Source organism: Anopheles funestus, chromosome 3RL (assembly GCF_943734845.2).
Source record: "Anopheles funestus chromosome 3RL, idAnoFuneDA-416_04, whole genome shotgun sequence".
Classification (NCBI taxonomy): Eukaryota; Metazoa; Arthropoda; class Insecta; order Diptera; family Culicidae; genus Anopheles; species Anopheles funestus.
In genome coordinates, this window is record NC_064599.1 from 58,152,248 (window position 1) to 58,169,781 (window position 17,534).

Here is a 17,534-nt window from a genome sequence, read left to right on the forward strand (position 1 = left end):
AAACAATTTAACTGTACTGAGTTGTATCACTTTTTCGTCGTTCATTTTAATATGAAGTAAAATATGAAGATGAATCTATGAGCAGTAACATTGCAACCAAAGAGCATGAAGAATCGAAAGATTATCTCCTTATTAGTATGATCATTGATTGTGAAGACGAAGCAGGTGGTCCATGGAAATGGAGTCACAGTAATAACTTATTACTGTACTAATTAGTAATTTTCCTTAACTGTCAATAAAACCCATAAGCAATGTGTTAGTTGAGGATCATCAGGCGACAAGGGTGATTATCATTCTCACAATCCGAACCAAGTCTAATTCACGCCGGACCAGTTTTGTTTCATTTTGCCGCCAATAGCAGGTAATGAAAGACTCTTACGGATCGACTGACTATTGTTCTTTTCCATCAATAGATCGTGCAGTTAAAACAAGACTTAATACTTTCCAAAAGCTTATCAAGCGTAAAATGTGACATTAGTGATGGAGCACTATTCGATTAGAAAAGAAATCCCCTGAACCCGGTATGAAATGTTCCGCCAACTGAATACGAACACATTCAACGTTACAACGTGTATGTGGGCTGAACAAGTACATTCACAGAAGCTGCAATCGCATGGCATTACGGCTCGATGTCGTTTTTTCTCTCTCGCAACAATCACGATTACCTTATCTTGGAAGGCACAGTGCGCGTGCCTATCGCCTTTATCCGAAAAGATGCGTCCAAGCAATCGCGTTGTTTCATTCGCGCGTCGATCATTCAACCGCTCTGTCAAACGAAAGCGTGCGTGAGAATTGCGTGCATACGTCACAGTGACAAGTGTATTCGCTTCATCACATTGTGATCGTTGCGTGAAGAAAGCAAGCACGAGGCACGAGAAATGGAACTTCATAAAACCGACAACGAATCCAAGTAGGGGATTTTTTTCTTTTGTTAACTTTTGATCTGACAGATGCAATTACTTTTTGTTATTCAAAACAAACCATTTCGTACTTTCCTTTCTCAACTTTCCTGTGAATTTCTACATTTAGCAGTGGACTCGCCGAAACCGAATACGAACCATTCCGGCATCGTCGCGTGAAGAAACCCAACTCGTAAGATTAAACGAAGATGTTTCAAAAAGGGTAAATTCATTCACTTAACGTACAATAACATTTTTTCTCTCTCTCTCTCTCTCTCTCTCTCTCTCTCTCTCTCTCTCTCTCAATAAAGTACCAATGGCACGATCATTCACATGCTTAAAGGGTCACTCGGAACCGGTATCTTGGCTATGCCGTCCGCTTTCCGTAATGGAGGGCTGGTGTTTGGTGTTATTGGAACTACGCTGGTGGGAATAATCTATGCCCACTGCGTTTATCTACTGGTAAGACATCGAAGACATACTTACATGAGTATCACTTCCAACTAATGATCATTCTCGGGCGATCTTCTCAGGTATCAACGTCTCAAAAATCGTGCAAACGAACTCGCGTGCCCGTACTTGGGTTTTCAGAAACCGCACAAAGCGTTTTCCGCCACGGTCCGATCGCCACACAACGTTTCGGAAATGCTGCCAAGTAAGATTTGATTTTTAAATGATCGAATAATACATTACCTAGCTAACGGTTACTTCGTCCTCCAGAGCGTACATCGATTACTCTTTGCTGATCGTCAGCTTCTTTTCCGTTTGCGTCTACTTGCTGTTCATTGCAACAACACTACGGGATGTTGTTAACAGTGAAATCGGTATCGACTGGGACACTCGTATCTATATCCTGCTGACTGCACTGCCGTTAATTTTCGTCACACAGGTACGAGATCTTCGGTATCTGGTACCGTTTTCAGCCCTTGCCAATATGCTGATATTGGTTACGTTCGGCATCACGCTGTACTACATATTTCGGGAACCGATAGACCTTTCCAACCGAGAACTGTTTCCAGAAATTACCGCACTGCCATCGTTCTTCGGGTAATGGAACAGAAAGAATCATTATTATTTTCAATAGCCATAATTTTACGTTCTTTTACCTACCTTCCAGCACGGTCGTATACGCAGTAGAAGGGATCGGTGTGGTACTTCCTGTTGAAAATAAGATGAAACACCCGCAACACTTTCTGGCCTGTCCGGGAGTTCTTAGCATCGTACTGAGCTTTATCACCGTGCTGTACAATGTGACGGGATTTTTCGGTTACGCACGTTACGGACCAGGCACGCGTGCTTCGGTGACGTTAAATTTGCCGAGCGAAGAGAAGTATATAACACCGCAGGAGAACATTGGTCACATTTCAACCCTATATCGTATGTTCTCTCTCTTATTTAAGACTTGCCTTATCTACACAACTGCTTGCTGCCCTCGCCATTCTTTTCACACTCGGTATCTACTACTACGTGCCAATGGACATACTTTGGCGCAAGGTGAAGCATCGCTTTCCAGCAGAACGGCACAATATCGCTCAGATTGGTATACGGTTCAGTATTTTAATTGCTATGACTGCACTTGCACTGGGTGTACCGGAACTGGAACCATTTATCGGACTAGTTGGATCGATCTGCTCCGCCACACTTGGTCTACTAACACCGATAGTACTGGATACGGTGTTCCGTTGGTCCACTCCTGATGCGTTTGGCGTTTTTCACTGGCGGCTGGTGAAAAATGTCATCCTGTTGGCGTTCGGTTTGTTCATTCTCGTCGTCGGAACATATTTCAGCATCAAGGATATTATCGATATTTACGGGTAGAAGCAATAGTCACGTATATACTACATATACTAGCTATTCATAACAAATGAGCCATTACGTCCACAGTACAAGACAAAAACGTTCTTACCATTTTACGAAGCAAACATTCAAACCTAGGTCAATTATTTTCTCATCTGTAACTTCACCTACCATAGTTCTATGTGAATGTAATGTTTATTTGCAATCCTGGTCGATCAACTAATCTATAGCAGTTAATCAGCGTCATTCCACGTGCGTGTTAATCTCTACTGAAGCTTACAATAAATATGTGCATGCAGTAAGTAGTGTTTGACGGAAGCAGCTTAACTGACAGTCCTTATAAGTCGTGTATGCGTGTGTGGATGGAGAGTTTGTTCTTCTAATTAGCGAAACAGCACCGCAACTTGGGCCCGCGTCTATATTCTTTTACACCGCATTGAAGAATCGTTATGCAATCAATTCCAGTCTCTAATTTGCGAAATAGGATTAAGCTAGTTGAAAACTGGTTCAATACTGAATTGTATAAAGTGTCTTTTCACATTACCTAGCTTTTTCCGGATTCTAAACACACACACGATCGCTGTGGAGCTTTCTTTTTGATTTGTAAAGCAAGATAAAAAGAAAAACTTAATACCTAGAATAGAGATGTTTAAAAATCACTCTACAACGCAAATTACACTTCCCGTCATTTTCGCGAATCAATCGCCATCAATCACCGTTCATCACGCAAATAAAGGAAGTTAAAGATTTGATTTTTCCATTTTAAAACTACAAATAATTATTCACTCGTGCAGGGAGAAATGAGGATCGATCAGTGTGAGGGTAAATCGAAACTCGTGGCCTTGAGAGGAAATTGCTAGTTACAATATGCTATGGCCAAGCTAAAAGTGGATGACAAATAACGAATTATAAAAAAAAATTCTAATCCTGAATGCGGAATGTGTCACTATTTTAGCACTTTTCCGCTTACGGATGGTCACTTTTTCCGCCGTCTATTCCCTTTTCGTTAAACACATTGTATTCTTATATAAAGATTTGTCATAATCCCACGGTTTGTGCCATTTCAAAAGGCTTTTCTCCTATTTAGGATTTTTTCTTTTTCCTGTTCTTGTCGCTTGACGCGTTTGTGCCATCGGCTTTGCGCTTCTGGTTCGATTTTGGTGCGCCACCACCACCGCTTCCAACAGTACCACCTCCGCCAGCCACATTACCGCCACCTGTTTTCTTCTTTTTCTCTAACCGTTCCTTCTCTTCGAGTTCCTGGTTTTCACGCTCAATCAGTGTAATCAGTGTGTTACAACGACGCTGCAGTTCTAGCGCAGTACGTGACTTCAGGAACCAATCGAAGCGAAACTGAGGAGCAGATCGTACAGCTGCTCTCAGTTCTTCGTATACATTCTCCTTGTCGAATCCAAGCTTGTGCAACATGCACACGAGAAAGCGATCTTCCTCCTCGGTGTAATTTTTCCCTTTGTTGTTTGCGTACGCAATGCGCAGCTGATGGAACGGTGCTCGGTATCTTGCCATCTAAAATTTTTGTGAAAAAAATAGTTAACAATTCACAAATAACCGAATTGGCATTCAATTGCGACAAAGATATCCTACCTTACTGTCCAGTGCACGCTTGATCGAAGCTCGTCGTTGAATCTTCGCCTCGCCACGCTCGATCTGACCCATAATGCGATCAATATCCTGCAGTTCGTGACAACGCTCCCAAAATACCGTGCTGTACTCCATCACCTCTTCCGGTGACTTTCCCTCTACCTCACGAGCAATATTCTCGATATCATCCCGGCCATACTTTTCGTTCGCCTTGATAAATTGATTGAAGTCACGCTTCGTCCAGTTGGTGAATCCTTGCGTCAGCAGTGATTCCTTCTCAACCAGTTCCTCTTCCGTCAGTGGGTCTGCTTCATCGATTTTGCGCTGCTCCTCGCGTTGCACCTTGTTAGCTTCTGAGCCAAGATCCGAGTTCTTCGGAACCTTGTAGTTGACCGTCTTACGATAATGATAGATCTCCTGATCGAGCAACTCGAACAGTCTTGGCGGGAAAAACTGGAAGTCCTGCACGATCGGCTGTTTCGGCGGTCGTGGCGCTTTCGGTGCTTTCGGTTCGGCCACACGCAACGCTTCCTTAAAGTACGCATCAACCGCATAGTTTGCCTTCCGCTCACGCTTTGGTGGTTCGATCCAGGAGCCAAGAGTTTGCAGCTTTTGCTTTTCGCGATAATCTTCACCCTCGAACTGGTACACCGACCGATTCTCGAGATTATCTGCATCCAGCGTGAAACTACGCAACGAACTTTCACCCAGTTTGTCTAACTTGGCCATTTGTTCCTGCGTCTTTTCTTCGCCTTTCTGGAGTATTGCGTCAATATCTTCGTCGGTGATTTCGGAATCGCGAGACTGAAACACGTGATTTGCCCCGAAACGGATGATGTTCAACATTTCGTCCTTATTCAACTGGTTTGTCTTGTTGTCCACCAATCGACCCTGCTGAATAACGAGCTTGTCGAGCTTCAGCTTCACCTCTGCCCTCTCGACAATCTTCTCCTCAACCGTGTTCTCCGTGATGAGTCGGAATACACGCACCTGCTTCTTCTGCCCAATACGATGTGCTCGGTCCATCGCTTGCAAATCCATCTGTGGATTCCAATCGGAGTCGTAGATGATGACCACATCTGCCGTAGCCAAATTGATGCCCAAGCCACCCGCGCGAGTCGACAACATGAAGATAAACTTGGAGCTGTTTTCGGCATTATAATCAGCAATCATGTTTGAACGGTCCTCGTGTGGTGTTTGTCCATCAAGCCGGCAGTAATTGTAGCCTCGCCAGTGGCAAAAATCTTCCAGGATGTCCAACATACGCGTCATTTGACTGAAGATCAATACTCGCGATCCTTGCACTTGTAGCTTTTGTAGCAACTTGTCGAGAACCACCATCTTGCCACTGTTCTCCAGCAGGTGATAGTCGGTCGTGTATGGTGGTCCAGGTTCTGCTCCATCAAACAGATACGGATGGTTGGTGCACTTTCGCAGCTGCATCAAAATATTCTGGAGGCGCATCTTCTCCACCTTGCCTGCCCCATTAACCACATCAATGTCCTTCATTAGAATTTTTGTATACCAATCGCGCTGCATTTTTGACAATCCCACGAAGATTTTTACTTCCTTCTTCGGTAACAGTCGCTTCTCGACCTCAGACTTCAATCGACGCAGTAAGAACGGCTTCAGCACGGCATGCAATCGCTCGATCAGCGAATTATCACCTAAGCACTGATTCGCATCAAACCAGCTGTCAAAATCTTCGGCGTTGTTGAAAATATCCGGCAGCAAAAAGTTCAACAATGCCCACAGCTCGTGCAGATTGTTCTGCAACGGTGTTCCGGTCAGCAGCAATCGATTTGCCGTTTTAAACTCGCGCAAGATCTCCGACAGCTTCGACTTCTCATTCTTAATACGATGCGCCTCGTCAATCACCATGTAGCGCCAGTTGAACTTCTTGAACACGGATTTCTCGCGTATGCACATCTCGTATGACGTGATACAAACATCCCATTCACCCGGCATCAGCACGTCGCGAATGAATGCGTTACGCGTCTCCTGATCACCGATCAGACACACCGCCCGTATCGAAGGACACCAGCGTTCGAACTCATTCACCCAATTCTGGAGCGTCGATTTCGGCACGATCACAATATGCGGTCCGGGATTATTACGAATGTTCTTCAGGTAGCCTAGCAACGAGATAGTCTGCAACGTTTTGCCCAGGCCCATCTCATCCGCTAAAATACCGTTGATGCCGTTCTCGTACAATGAAATCATCCAGTTCAAGCCACGGATTTGATAATCGCGCATCTCGCCGGCTTTGATGTAGGGTGGAGACGCTTCGAAACGGAATAGCGTCTTCGCCTTTTGGTTTGTTTCCGCCAATAATTCTTCATCTTCTTCCTGCTCCGTCTTCCGATGCCGATGGTCACTTATATCAACAGTTTTATCCACCTTCGGCTTGCGGCCCCGTGGTGCTTTTGGAGGACTACTCTTGCTTGGTGCCGAGTTCATGAAATGGGCAAAGATTTCCGTCTGCTTAAGCAGAAACTCGAACCGCTTTCCGCGATCGGTCTCCAAAGTTGCATCATAGTCCGGTTCCTTTGTGTTCGACGAGGTGGTGTCGGAATTGGATTCATTCTAGTCCCCGGAGAAAGAGAAAGCATAAGTGCATGGGAAAAAAATTTGATCCTTATTCTAAAGGACAACAAACAAATGATTCTCTAATCGTTACTATTATTTCTTGCGTGTTTTGCCATTCGCGTTTCGTTTTTGGCTTGGATTGGCAAGCGAACTGTCAGACAAAAGCGTCCCATCGCGTCCAGCGCTCCCGCTTGGGATAGGAACACCATTAGATACATTGTGCACTACACTTCTTCTGTCCCACACAGTACTTACCGAGTTTTCGTTAGTATCGGTCGCCTCTACGGCGTTTTCCCCCTCCTTGGACATGTTTTGATGCAAAGCTTCCACTAGTAAACAGATTTAAATCTCCACAAATTTGTCGCCTCCACAGAAACCAAACATCAAAAAAGCGGCGAATTTTAGCTGTATGTGACAGTGCTGCCAGTACGTCAATTTGACCGTGATGCCAGGCGAGTGATTGGATTATACATTCCGTTCCGTGAGCATGTTCCGCTCCGGATTGGTGATGGCGTTTTTTCGATTGTGAATATTTTGAAAACAAAAACACATTTTGCTTCTTTTTAAATTACGAATAAACAGGATATTTTTATTACATATTATTTTTTAAAATGTTGACCACCTATTGTTAGTCAAAATTGTTACAAAAATAAATTTCCTTATCGTAAAGTAAATAAAATAACTTATAGGGTCTTATAGGGGGATAACTTCAGCCAGTGCACCTATTTTCGGCAGGTGTGTAATGGATCCTCCATTAATGGAGAAAAACCCAAAACCATTGGTTTACAATAGCGTGAAACAACATTATAGAGAAGGTTTCGGGTTTGCTATGACAGGACAAATGTTTATTTGCGATCACGATCAACCGACACAATTAATCGTCGCCATACCACGTGCGTTATAATCTCTACTGAAGCTTACAATAAATACACGCAAGGAGTAAGTAGTATTGGCGGCGGCAGCTGAAACTGACAGTTCTTATAAGTAGCATTTGTTCACTTAATTAGTAAAACTGCACTATAGATAGAGCTTCGAGTTTGATACTAAGTTTTCCCTTACAATTTGTTTCATTCCTAATTAAGAACCATTGTACAATCAATCCCAGCCGCTTCATATAAGAGATAGTTGAAAAATGGATCAATACTGGGTTGTATAAATTGTCTTTTCCATTACACAGATTTATCGTTTCTTACGAACACCACACTAACGTAATGTATCACTAACAGCTGTTTCTGCACTACAATTATACGCAATCGCTATGGATCTTTCATTTTGTATATTAAAGCAAATGAGTAAAACTTATCAGCTAAGATAGAGATGTACGAAAAATCGTCACGATTGAGAAAAATGTAGCACGCAACTGTGGGCAATATTTCATTTTGGAGTAGTAATAATTTGATTGGTTTTTTCATGTTGATACTGTAGAAAATTGTATGCTAATGCATGATGCAAAGATGATCACTCACTAAGCAGATGGAAAATGAAACCGTGGCCATGATGATGGAAGCTAGCTGTAAATGTTAGACTCACGACCTACGGTCAAATGAAACGTGTGTGACAATCACAAAATATTACCAAAAAAAACCTAATCCTGAATGCGGAATGTATTACTGCTTTTACGCCTTTCCCTTTCTTCCATTCCGACTACATCATCTCTCTCATTAATGCTTTCTTATTTAAAAGGGTTATTCTTCTACTTCTTCTTTTTCCTGTTCTTGTCGTTTGAAGCGTTGGTGCCATCGACTTTGCGCTTCTGGTTCGGCTTTGGTGCTCCTACGCTCTCACCCCCAACAGTACCACCTCCGCCAGCCACATTACCGACACCTGTTTTCTTCTTTTTCTCCAGACGTTCCTTCTCTTCAATTTCCTGATTTTCGCGCTCAATCAACGTGATAAGTGTGTTACAACGACGTTGCAATGCAAGTGCGTTACGCGATTTCAGGAACCAATCGAAGCGGAATTGTGGAGCACACCGTACTGCCACTCTCAACTCTTCGTATACATTCTCTCTGTCGAATCCAAGCTTGTGCAACATGCACACGAGAAAGCGATCTTCCTCCTCGGTGTAATTTTTCCCTTTGTTGTTTGCGTACGCAATGCGCAGCTGATGGAACGGTGCTCGGTATCTTGCCATCTGAAACATGAACAAAAATTAGATTACAATAAACTAACTAAAGCGATAATTAAACATAGATATCCTACCTTACTGTCCAGCGCACGTTTAATCGAGGCTCGCCGTTGTATCTTCGCCTCGCCACGCTCGATTTGGCCTATGATACGATCGATATCCTGCAGCTCGTGACAACGCTCCCAAAATACCGTGCTGTACTCCATCACCTCTTCCGGCGTCTTTCCCTCTACCTCCCGCGATATGTTCTCCATGTCATCCCGGCCATACTTTTCGTTCACCTTTATAAATTGATTGAAGTCACGCTTCGTCCAGTTGGTGAATCCTTGCGTCAGCAGTGATTCCTTCTCAACCAGTTCCTCTTCCGTCAGTGGGTCTGCTTCATCGATTTTGCGCTGCTCCTCGCGTTGCACCTTGTTAGCTTCTGAGCCAAGATCCGAGTTCTTCGGAACCTTGTAGTTGACCGTCTTACGATAATGATAGATCTCCTGATCGAGCAACTCGAACAGTCTTGGCGGGAAAAACTGGAAGTCCTGCACGATCGGTTGTTTCGGCGGTCGTGGCGCTTTCGGTGCTTTCGGTTCGGCCACACGCAACGCTTCCTTAAAGTACGCATCAACCGCATAGTTTGCCTTCCGCTCACGCTTTGGTGGTTCGATCCAGGAGCCAAGAGTTTGCAGCTTTTGCTTTTCGCGATAATCTTCACCCTCGAACTGGTACACCGACCGATTCTCGAGATTATCTGCATCCAGCGTGAAACTACGCAACGAACTTTCACCCAGTTTGTCTAACTTGGCCATTTGTTCCTGCGTCTTTTCTTCGCCTTTCTGGAGTATTGCGTCAATATCTTCGTCGGTGATTTCGGAATCGCGAGACTGAAACACGTGATTTGCCCCGAAACGGATGATGTTCAACATTTCGTCCTTATTCAACTGGTTTGTCTTGTTGTCCACCAATCGACCCTGCTGAATAACGAGCTTGTCGAGCTTCAGCTTCACCTCTGCCCTCTCGACAATCTTCTCCTCAACCGTGTTCTCCGTGATGAGTCGGAATACACGCACCTGCTTCTTCTGCCCAATACGATGTGCTCGGTCCATCGCTTGCAAATCCATCTGTGGATTCCAATCGGAGTCGTAGATGATGACCACATCTGCCGTAGCCAAATTGATGCCCAAGCCACCCGCGCGAGTCGACAACATGAAGATAAACTTGGAGCTGTTTTCGGCATTGTAATCAGCAATCATATTCCAACGGTCCTCGTGTGGCGTTTGTCCATCAAGCCGGCAGTAATTGTAGCCTCGCCAGTGACAAAAATCTTCCAGGATGTCCAACATACGCGTCATTTGACTGAAGATCAATACTCGCGATCCTTGCACTTGTAGCTTCTGTAGCAACTTGTCGAGAACCACCATCTTGCCACTGTTCTCCAGCAGGTGATAGTCGGTCGTGTACGGTGGTCCAGGTTCTGCTCCATCAAACAGATACGGATGGTTGGTGCACTTTCGTAGCTGCATCAAAATATTCTGGAGGCGCATCTTCTCTACCTTTCCCGCCACGTTCACAACATCAATGTCCTTCATCAGGATTTTTGTATACCATTCACGCTGCATTTTTGACAGTCCCACGAAGATTTTTACTTCCTTCTTCGGTAACAGTCGCTTCTCGACCTCAGACTTCAATCGACGCAGTAAGAACGGCTTCAACACGGCATGCAATCGCTCGATCAGCGAATCATCTCCTAAGCATTGATTCGCATCGAACCAGCTGTCAAAATCTTCGGCGTTGTTGAAAATATCCGGCAGCAAAAAGTTCAACAATGCCCACAGCTCGTGCAGATTGTTCTGCAACGGCGTTCCGGTCAGCAGCAATCGATTTGCCGTTTTAAACTCACGCAAGATCTCCGACAGCTTTGACTTCTCATTCTTAATACGATGCGCTTCGTCAATCACCATGTAGCGCCAGTTGAACTTCTTGAACACGGATTTCTCGCGTATGCACATCTCGTATGAGGTGATGCAAGCATCCCATTCACCCGGCATCAGCACGTCGCGAATGAATGCGTTACGCGTCTCCTGATCACCGATCAGACACACCACCCGTATTGAAGGACACCAGCGTTCGAATTCATTCACCCAATTATGAAGCGTCGATTTCGGTACGATCACTATATGCGGTCCGGGATTGTTACCAAGATTCTTCAGGTAGCCTAGCAACGAGATAGTCTGCAACGTTTTGCCCAGGCCCATCTCATCCGCTAAAATACCGTTGATGCCGTTTTCGTACAATGAAATCATCCAGTTCAAGCCACGGATTTGATAATCGCGCATCTCGCCGGCTTTGATGTACGGCGGAGACGCTTCGAAACGAAACAGCGTTTTCGCCTTTTGGTTTGTTTCCGCCAATAATTCTTCATCTTCTTCCTGCTCCGTTTTCCGATGCCGATGGTCACCTGGATCAGCATTTTTATCCACCTTCGGTTTGCGGCCCCGTGGTGCTTTCGTTGGACTGCTCTTGCTCGGTGCCGTGTTCATGAAATGGGCAAAGATTTCCGTCTGCTTAAGCAGAAACTCGAATCGCTTTCCGCGATCAGTCTTAAGTGTTGCATCATAGTCCGGTTCCTTTGTGTTCGACGAGGTGGTGTCGGAATTGGATTCATTCTAGTCCCCGGAGAAAGAGAAAACATAAGTGCATGGGAAAAAATGAAATGTTTTCCTATGCTTGGAATAACATTTAATTGTCAAATAACGAAGAAGCCATTATTTCTCCCAAGCCATCCTGTATCGTATTGGATGCGGAGCGTTCATTGTTCCAGTTGGGGACACCAACACCTTCCGAAAATAATTTTGCATTTACATCACTTTCCTGACCCAAACTGCACTTACCGAATTTTCGTTTGTGTCGGTCGCTTTTGGCGCATTTTCCTCCTCCTTGGACATGATTTGTAATTAGTTTTGTAGCAACTGTATGGACACTTTTAAATAACAATGCCGGTGTTTTGCAATCATTTGTGTTTGTTTCCTGTGGCAGTCAACAAAATGCTAACACAACATTAATGTTCTTATTATTCGTTTGCTGTTGTAAACCCCAGGCCTTTTCTACACTTCATGGCAAAACTGTCATATATCTGACAAGTGGCAGGTGACAAGTTCTACTGTATAAGACGCTAGGGCCATCACTACAAGAAAGTTCAGTGCTGCCAATTATATTTAATCGAGACGGTTAAATTTTATTTTACCGAATTTATGACGAATTATCCAACAGGCATAACATTGAAAAAAAATTTTTGAACGTAGTAGACGTTGAGAAAGTTTTTTAATCAATCGTTTCCTTTTATAACATAACGCATCGTGCTGAAAACCGATTGTGGTGGAAGGTTTCCCAAAGTTACGAAATTTGTTTAACATAAACGTCTGACTGAATTGAATCGTCTGACACTCCTGTGTAGTTTTCGCGCCAATCAAACAACGCTAACCTCAGATGTCGTTATACTTCGGTACGTGTTGTTTCTTGTAGAGAGGCGTTCTGAACAATTGTGCTTCACATCCAACATGGTAAGTATCTGTTAACAAAGAACTCATAGCTTTCGAAGAAGGACTGAAGTGTTTTACTTAAAATTTTAGTTAGCCTCCGGTGTTGCCTCTTCTCCTACGCCGACCATGGTCGACGAGAATGAGTTGGATAAAAAGGCTTTCCAGGATGAGTTGGAACGGAAGCGTCTTTTGCAACTCGAAACACTGGAACGAAAGCTTGCCGGTTTCGCCGAGTTCAACAAAGTTCAACGAAAGAAACACCCCTACGTCGTCCATGGTAGGACTGGGAGCAAACGGTTACAGAGCATCGAAAATTTACGCAAATCGGAAGACGCGAATAACAATAATGAGGATGTTGTTGAATTTACCGATTCACCCTCATACATTAAAGGAACGATGCGGGACTACCAGATTAGCGGTCTTAACTGGCTGATTTCCATGTACAATAACAATCTGAACGGCATTTTGGCCGACGAAATGGGACTTGGCAAAACTATACAGTCCATTTCCATGATTGGTTATCTGATGTCCGTACGGTAAGCAATCAACATGAGCACTTTTCATCCCACTGATCCGCTTCTAATGGATTGTTGTGTGTTATTTACGATTTTAGGAAGCTAAAGGGACCTTTTCTGGTCGTAGTACCCCTTACAACATTGCATAACTGGATGAATGAGTTTGAGCGATTTCTCCCGTCCGCTAAAGTGTTCAAGGCATATGGGATCGGCGCACTAAAAAGAGCGGTCATCGCAGAACTGCGCGCTACGAAACCGTCGTGGAATGTAGCTCTCACAACATACGAGTTTATATACAACAACAGTGTCCACTTCAGACGAAATCATTTTCACTATGCCATAATTGATGAGGGCCATCGCGCCAAGAACGAGAAGACCCGGTTTGCACGCGTGCTTAGAGCATGTGATATCCAGAGTATGGTGCTACTAACCGGTACACCGGTGCACAACAATCTGCACGAGCTGTGGGCTTTGTTAAATCTCTTAATGCCACTGTTTTTTAGTAGCGCCGATAACTTCGATAGCTGGTTCACGGTAGAGAATTGTGTCGACCCCCAGAACGAGCAAACGATTCGGTTGAAGAATCTGCTCAAACATTTGCTTCTGCGCCGCACAAAGCAAGAGGCGGCTCCCTCCATTCCACCGAAGGTACACATCGACATTTACGTGCCACCGACGGAGCAAATGTGTCTCTGGACGCATAAGGTGGTGCACTATGATGTGCAGGTAATGAATTCCAGCGGATACATGCGAACTTTCCGCCAGGCAAACAGAATGCCTCACTTGAGAAAAGTGATTCAACATCCCTACTTGATACCGGGTGCAGAGAATAAGGAAACTCACCTTGTGACAGATGATATCGTGAATTTTAGCTCGAAAATGATCCTACTAGACAAGCTACTGGCAAGGCTCAAGGCACGCGGCTCCAAAGTTTTGATATTTTCCCAGTACACCATGGTGTTGGATATACTGATGGATTATATGGAGTGGCGCAAGTACGAGTACTGCTTGCTGTCCGGAGCAACCGTAAACGAAAGACGCCAGGCACAGATGGACGAGTTTAATCGCCCCGGTTCGAGCAAGTTCGTGTTTCTGCTGTGCACGCGAGCCGGCGGTCTTGGTATAAATTTGGTAGCGGCCGACACCGTCATATTCTACGACATGGATTTCAATCCGCAAATGGATTATCAGGCAGAAGATCGTGCTCATCGGATCGGGCAAACACGCAAAGTGCATGTGCTGCGATTGCTTGTGCGCGGCAGCATAGACGAGCTGTTGTACCATCATTCCACGCGCAAACGACTGCTAGATGAGGCGGTGATAAGGAACAATTTGAAGAAATCTATCCTGGAAAAGATTGCATTAGAATACCAGCGCACATCGTTGATGGCACATGGGCTAGTTGATACGGCAGCAATAGATGAAAAGCTAGATGAGCTGTTTCGTTCGATGGGCAATTTGGATGAACCATTTTCCAAACATTCCGGATTGCAGGAAGATTGCAAGATTGTGCTGCCTGGCATTCCGACCGATTTGCAATTCGACACATTGCTCAATTCCGTCAACAAATCTAGCAAGCGTCCACAAACGGAAATCGAAGTTCCCATCGCGAGTAAACGTGCGCGATACGGTATTCACCAGTAATCACAAAACGGGAGTAATCTCCTGCGCTACCCTTTGTGTATAGGACGTTGTGTTTTTTGATACCTGTTTAATTATCCTCAGTATTATGTAAGCAGCTGGAATTGAACTGCATGTTGGCACGTACTTCGTTTAATTATAGGACGTAGGATACCTGTTTAATTGTCCTCAGTATTATGTAAGCAGCTGGAATAGAACTGCATGTTGGCCCGTACCTCGGTAGGAGAAATAAATACTCATTTCCTTTCATTCTAAATCAATGCTTTGCTTTTGGGAAAATGCCATTCTTTTCAAATTTCATCTAACGCTGATAAAATGATTCATTAACCCTTTAAATTCAGCATACAATAAGCATTTATTGTACAATATTGCTGTCTAATATAGTATCGTTCGTAACTAACCACGCTCAATCGGACACTTCCATCGATTCTTCATCACTGTCTCTCCCGGAATACCCATTTCGTCGGTGTTCAACGCCCGAATCGGTTCCATTAGCGTACCCTGCCTCAACCTCGTCCTCATTGTCATCTTCTTCATACATCTCTTCGTTTGACGAACCCGCCAGATCGGCATCATCCTTCTCTAGCATGGAGTCCACGTCCGAATCGTCACCCTCCTGATATACCAGCACGTTCATGTTGGATCTGTCGTCCAGATTTTTGCTTCGATCAATCTGATCGATCAGCAACCCTAACCGTCCGCGCAATCTGTGGCAAGCGAAATAGCAGATTCATTATACATTGCGTTCGTTGTTCGATGTTCACTGTACGTACCTAGAAAGGGAATTCAAGTGTTCCACCCGGTACTCGATGATGCCGAGGCAAGTGCTGAAATTACTTTGCAGATTCGATGAACCGAGCGCCATCAGCTGGCTCGCGTGTATGTTGATCAGATGTTTTAACCAGCATACTGCTGTTTTAACGCTGCCAAATGGAAAGAAACATAAACGAGTTAGTAATGGGTAATGCTTCTTCTTCTGGTAGAAGGCAATGCGTACTGCATCGTTTTCAACTGCATCATGTAGGACAGTTCGTTCAGCAGCGCGCTCACATATTGCGAAGGTAATCGGCCAAGTGTTTGTTGAATCACTTCCGAATCGTCAACTGCAAACACATTTTTCAAAAGCGCCGCGTCCCGGCTGTGCAACCCTTGTATCAGCAGGTGGATCATATTTTTCGAGCTTGTCTTGGGCGTCGATAAGTTTTCCAAACGAACTTCCATGGGAATTTCCACCTATAAAGAAAATAACGGACATTTATGCAATAGCGGCACGATGAATGTGCAACAGTGAATAGGCTAAAAGGGGAATGCGTTATGTACCTCCTTGACGGTCTTTCTGCTAGCATTAGCTGCGTTCATATACTCCACATTGGATGTATCAACGGTAGGTGTTTTTGATTTCTGTTCGCCTTCCTTCGCTTTTCCTTCAAACGCTTTTATAGGCTCACGCACGATAACGTTCATCTTGACGTTCTCTTCGATGGGAACATTTTCGAAGCGCACGTACCACTCCGAACCGTAACCCAGAAGTATATGTTCCTGCTGTGCGGCGTGCTGAATGGTGGCTATAAACACCGGTATCCGATCGACCGCTTGCTTCTTCGTGCTCACTGTGTCCATTGCTATCTCGAATGTGTGGGACGCTCGGTACGGTTTCTTGACACTCAGTTTGCCCATATCGCGTACGAAATAATGTGCAATGCCCGTCCTCGATACGGCAATCAGGTGTAGCTTACCGTCGATCATTTTCGGCGATATGTATTCTGGCACATCGTCTAGTGCGAAGGCTGCTACCGGCGAATTGTTTTGCTCATCATTCAGCGACCAAAGGAATAAGTTACGATCGTTCACCGATCCCGACAGGACGTAAATGTTGTCCGCATCCAGTGCTACCAGCTGCAACAGTGGCGTATTTGATGTGTGCCCTATAAGAGTACGCTCCATTGCTTCGTTTTCGATGTTCCACAGTTTAAGCTGTTTCGCACCGGTTACAATCGTACTGGAGTGTGCCAAAACACAGGTCAACTTCTCTACGCCAATGTGGTGCACTCTCTGCTGGCTGCACTGACTGATGTTCCACTCGATCACTTTTCCATCGGCACCAGCCGTGTAGAGTGCATCCGGGTTGTGCTTGGCATTGAAATAGATTGCCGTGATGGGAGCGGTATGGCCATCGCCTTTGCAGGCATGCTCGATGGAAGCGGTAGCGAGGTTGTAAAACGCGACGCCACCCTTGCTTGTGCCAAATGCGACAAGTAATTTAACACTGCTACCATTTTCCACCAGACTTGATCGTGCTTTTTTTGATTTTTTCTTCGCATTCTTTTGTTCCTCGCCAATTTGAACCCAAGCGAAACTGGTGCACGGTACGTTCAGGTGCATGTTTGGCGTGTAGACTTGATGTATGGCGCTCGTTTCTACATCGTGCACGACAAATTTACCCTGCTGGCTAATGTAAGCGCAATATTTCCCACAGGGAGAGAATTCACGTGACAAGCTGAACATATTCAACCTTTTCCTTCTGTACTTGTTTTAACTTTTGCACTTGTAAATAAAAATGTGGTTTTAAGATGCCGATAACAACGTGCTCGAGCTTCTGCGTTGACTGTCAAAATCTAAACAAACGGTTCTGGCGACCCAACGCGCACCTTTTGACATTAGGCTATGGAAGTCAAAATAATTTAACTTTCGGTTTCTTTTCCTGAATAGGTTAGTTCTTTTTCAATGATAAAATTGAAATAACGCGATGTGTAATACTCTACTAAAAATATGCTTTATATGAAATGGTAATCTCAACTTATAAAAAATAGATAAGGTATATTGGCTGTATCGC

At 44.5% G+C, this 17,534-nt stretch overlaps 4 protein-coding genes across 7 annotated transcripts; 2 read left to right on the forward strand and 2 right to left on the reverse strand.

Annotated features, from left to right (window-relative positions):
• Window positions 1–3,456, forward strand: LOC125767541 (proton-coupled amino acid transporter-like protein CG1139). Its single transcript, XM_049434222.1, has 7 exons — window positions 1–910; window positions 1,030–1,092; window positions 1,211–1,361; window positions 1,433–1,554; window positions 1,620–1,946; window positions 2,017–2,229; window positions 2,300–3,456. Exons 1-7 carry the CDS (start codon window positions 879–881, stop codon window positions 2,715–2,717), a joined length of 1,326 nt encoding a protein of 441 aa, XP_049290179.1. The 5' UTR covers window positions 1–878; the 3' UTR covers window positions 2,718–3,456.
• LOC125767528 (chromatin-remodeling complex ATPase chain Iswi) lies at window positions 2,873–12,144 on the reverse strand. Of its 3 annotated transcripts, none has more exons than XM_049434192.1 (3): window positions 11,898–12,139; window positions 4,302–6,884; window positions 2,873–4,223 (listed from the first exon to the last, which is right to left on the reverse strand). In XM_049434192.1, the coding sequence occupies exons 1-3, from the start codon at window positions 11,949–11,951 to the stop codon at window positions 3,780–3,782; spliced, it is 3,081 nt and encodes a 1,026-aa protein (XP_049290149.1). In that variant the 5' UTR covers window positions 11,952–12,139; the 3' UTR covers window positions 2,873–3,779. The 3 variants fall into 3 exon arrangements, with proteins under 3 accessions (XP_049290149.1, XP_049290148.1, XP_049290150.1); XM_049434191.1 differs by lacking the exon at window positions 11,898–12,139 and adding an exon at window positions 7,143–7,325; XM_049434193.1 differs by lacking the exons at window positions 2,873–4,223; window positions 4,302–6,884 and adding exons at window positions 7,835–9,021; window positions 9,090–11,672 and having other exon boundaries at window positions 11,898–12,144.
• A 213-nt stretch (window positions 12,145–12,357) lies between these two features.
• Window positions 12,358–14,957, forward strand: LOC125767534 (probable global transcription activator SNF2L1). Of its 2 annotated transcripts, XR_007418805.1 has the most exons (4): window positions 12,358–12,566; window positions 12,636–13,081; window positions 13,159–14,767; window positions 14,856–14,957. XR_007418805.1 is itself a non-coding variant. In XM_049434206.1 (3 exons), exons 1-3 carry the CDS (start codon window positions 12,564–12,566, stop codon window positions 14,702–14,704), a joined length of 1,995 nt encoding a protein of 664 aa, XP_049290163.1. In that variant the 5' UTR covers window positions 12,358–12,563; the 3' UTR covers window positions 14,705–14,957. The 2 variants fall into 2 exon arrangements, 1 of the variants encoding a protein (XP_049290163.1); XM_049434206.1 differs by having other exon boundaries at window positions 13,159–14,957.
• Window positions 14,958–15,037: 80 nt separating this feature from the next.
• Window positions 15,038–17,343, reverse strand: LOC125767536 (WD repeat-containing protein 43). Its single transcript, XM_049434208.1, has 4 exons — window positions 16,022–17,343; window positions 15,699–15,934; window positions 15,475–15,624; window positions 15,038–15,408 (listed from the first exon to the last, which is right to left on the reverse strand). Exons 1-4 carry the CDS (start codon window positions 17,204–17,206, stop codon window positions 15,108–15,110), a joined length of 1,872 nt encoding a protein of 623 aa, XP_049290165.1. The 5' UTR covers window positions 17,207–17,343; the 3' UTR covers window positions 15,038–15,107.
• Window positions 17,344–17,534: the final 191 nt, after the last annotated feature.

What these genes read in the sequence shown, in the direction of transcription:
- LOC125767536 (XM_049434208.1), bottom strand. Translation starts at nt 17,206, where the DNA reads ATGTTCAGCTTGTCACGTGAATTCTCTCCCTGTGGGAAATATTGCGCT. An exon ending in GCAGAAAGACCGTCAAGGAG is followed by an intron (nt 15,935 to 16,021) that starts GTACATAACGCA and finishes TTTTCTTTATAG; the next exon opens with GTGGAAATTCCCATGGAAGT. An exon ending in CACTTGAATTCCCTTTCTAG is followed by an intron (nt 15,409 to 15,474) that starts GTACGTACAGTG and finishes CGCTTGCCACAG; the next exon opens with ATTGCGCGGACGGTTAGGGT.
- LOC125767528 (XM_049434192.1), bottom strand. Translation starts at nt 11,951, where the DNA reads ATGTCCAAGGAGGAGGAAAATGCGCCAAAAGCGACCGACACAAACGAA. An exon ending in CCGACACAAACGAAAATTCG is followed by an intron (nt 6,885 to 11,897) that starts GTAAGTGCAGTT and finishes TCCGGGGACTAG; the next exon opens with AATGAATCCAATTCCGACAC. An exon ending in AGCGTGCACTGGACAGTAAG is followed by an intron (nt 4,224 to 4,301) that starts GTAGGATATCTT and finishes CAAAAATTTTAG; the next exon opens with ATGGCAAGATACCGAGCACC.
- LOC125767541 (XM_049434222.1), top strand. Translation starts at nt 879, where the DNA reads ATGGAACTTCATAAAACCGACAACGAATCCAA. An exon ending in AAAACCGACAACGAATCCAA is followed by an intron (nt 911 to 1,029) that starts GTAGGGGATTTT and finishes TTCTACATTTAG; the next exon opens with CAGTGGACTCGCCGAAACCG. An exon ending in CCCACTGCGTTTATCTACTG is followed by an intron (nt 1,362 to 1,432) that starts GTAAGACATCGA and finishes CGATCTTCTCAG; the next exon opens with GTATCAACGTCTCAAAAATC.
- LOC125767534 (XM_049434206.1), top strand. An exon ending in GGTTATCTGATGTCCGTACG is followed by an intron (nt 13,082 to 13,158) that starts GTAAGCAATCAA and finishes TTACGATTTTAG; the next exon opens with GAAGCTAAAGGGACCTTTTC.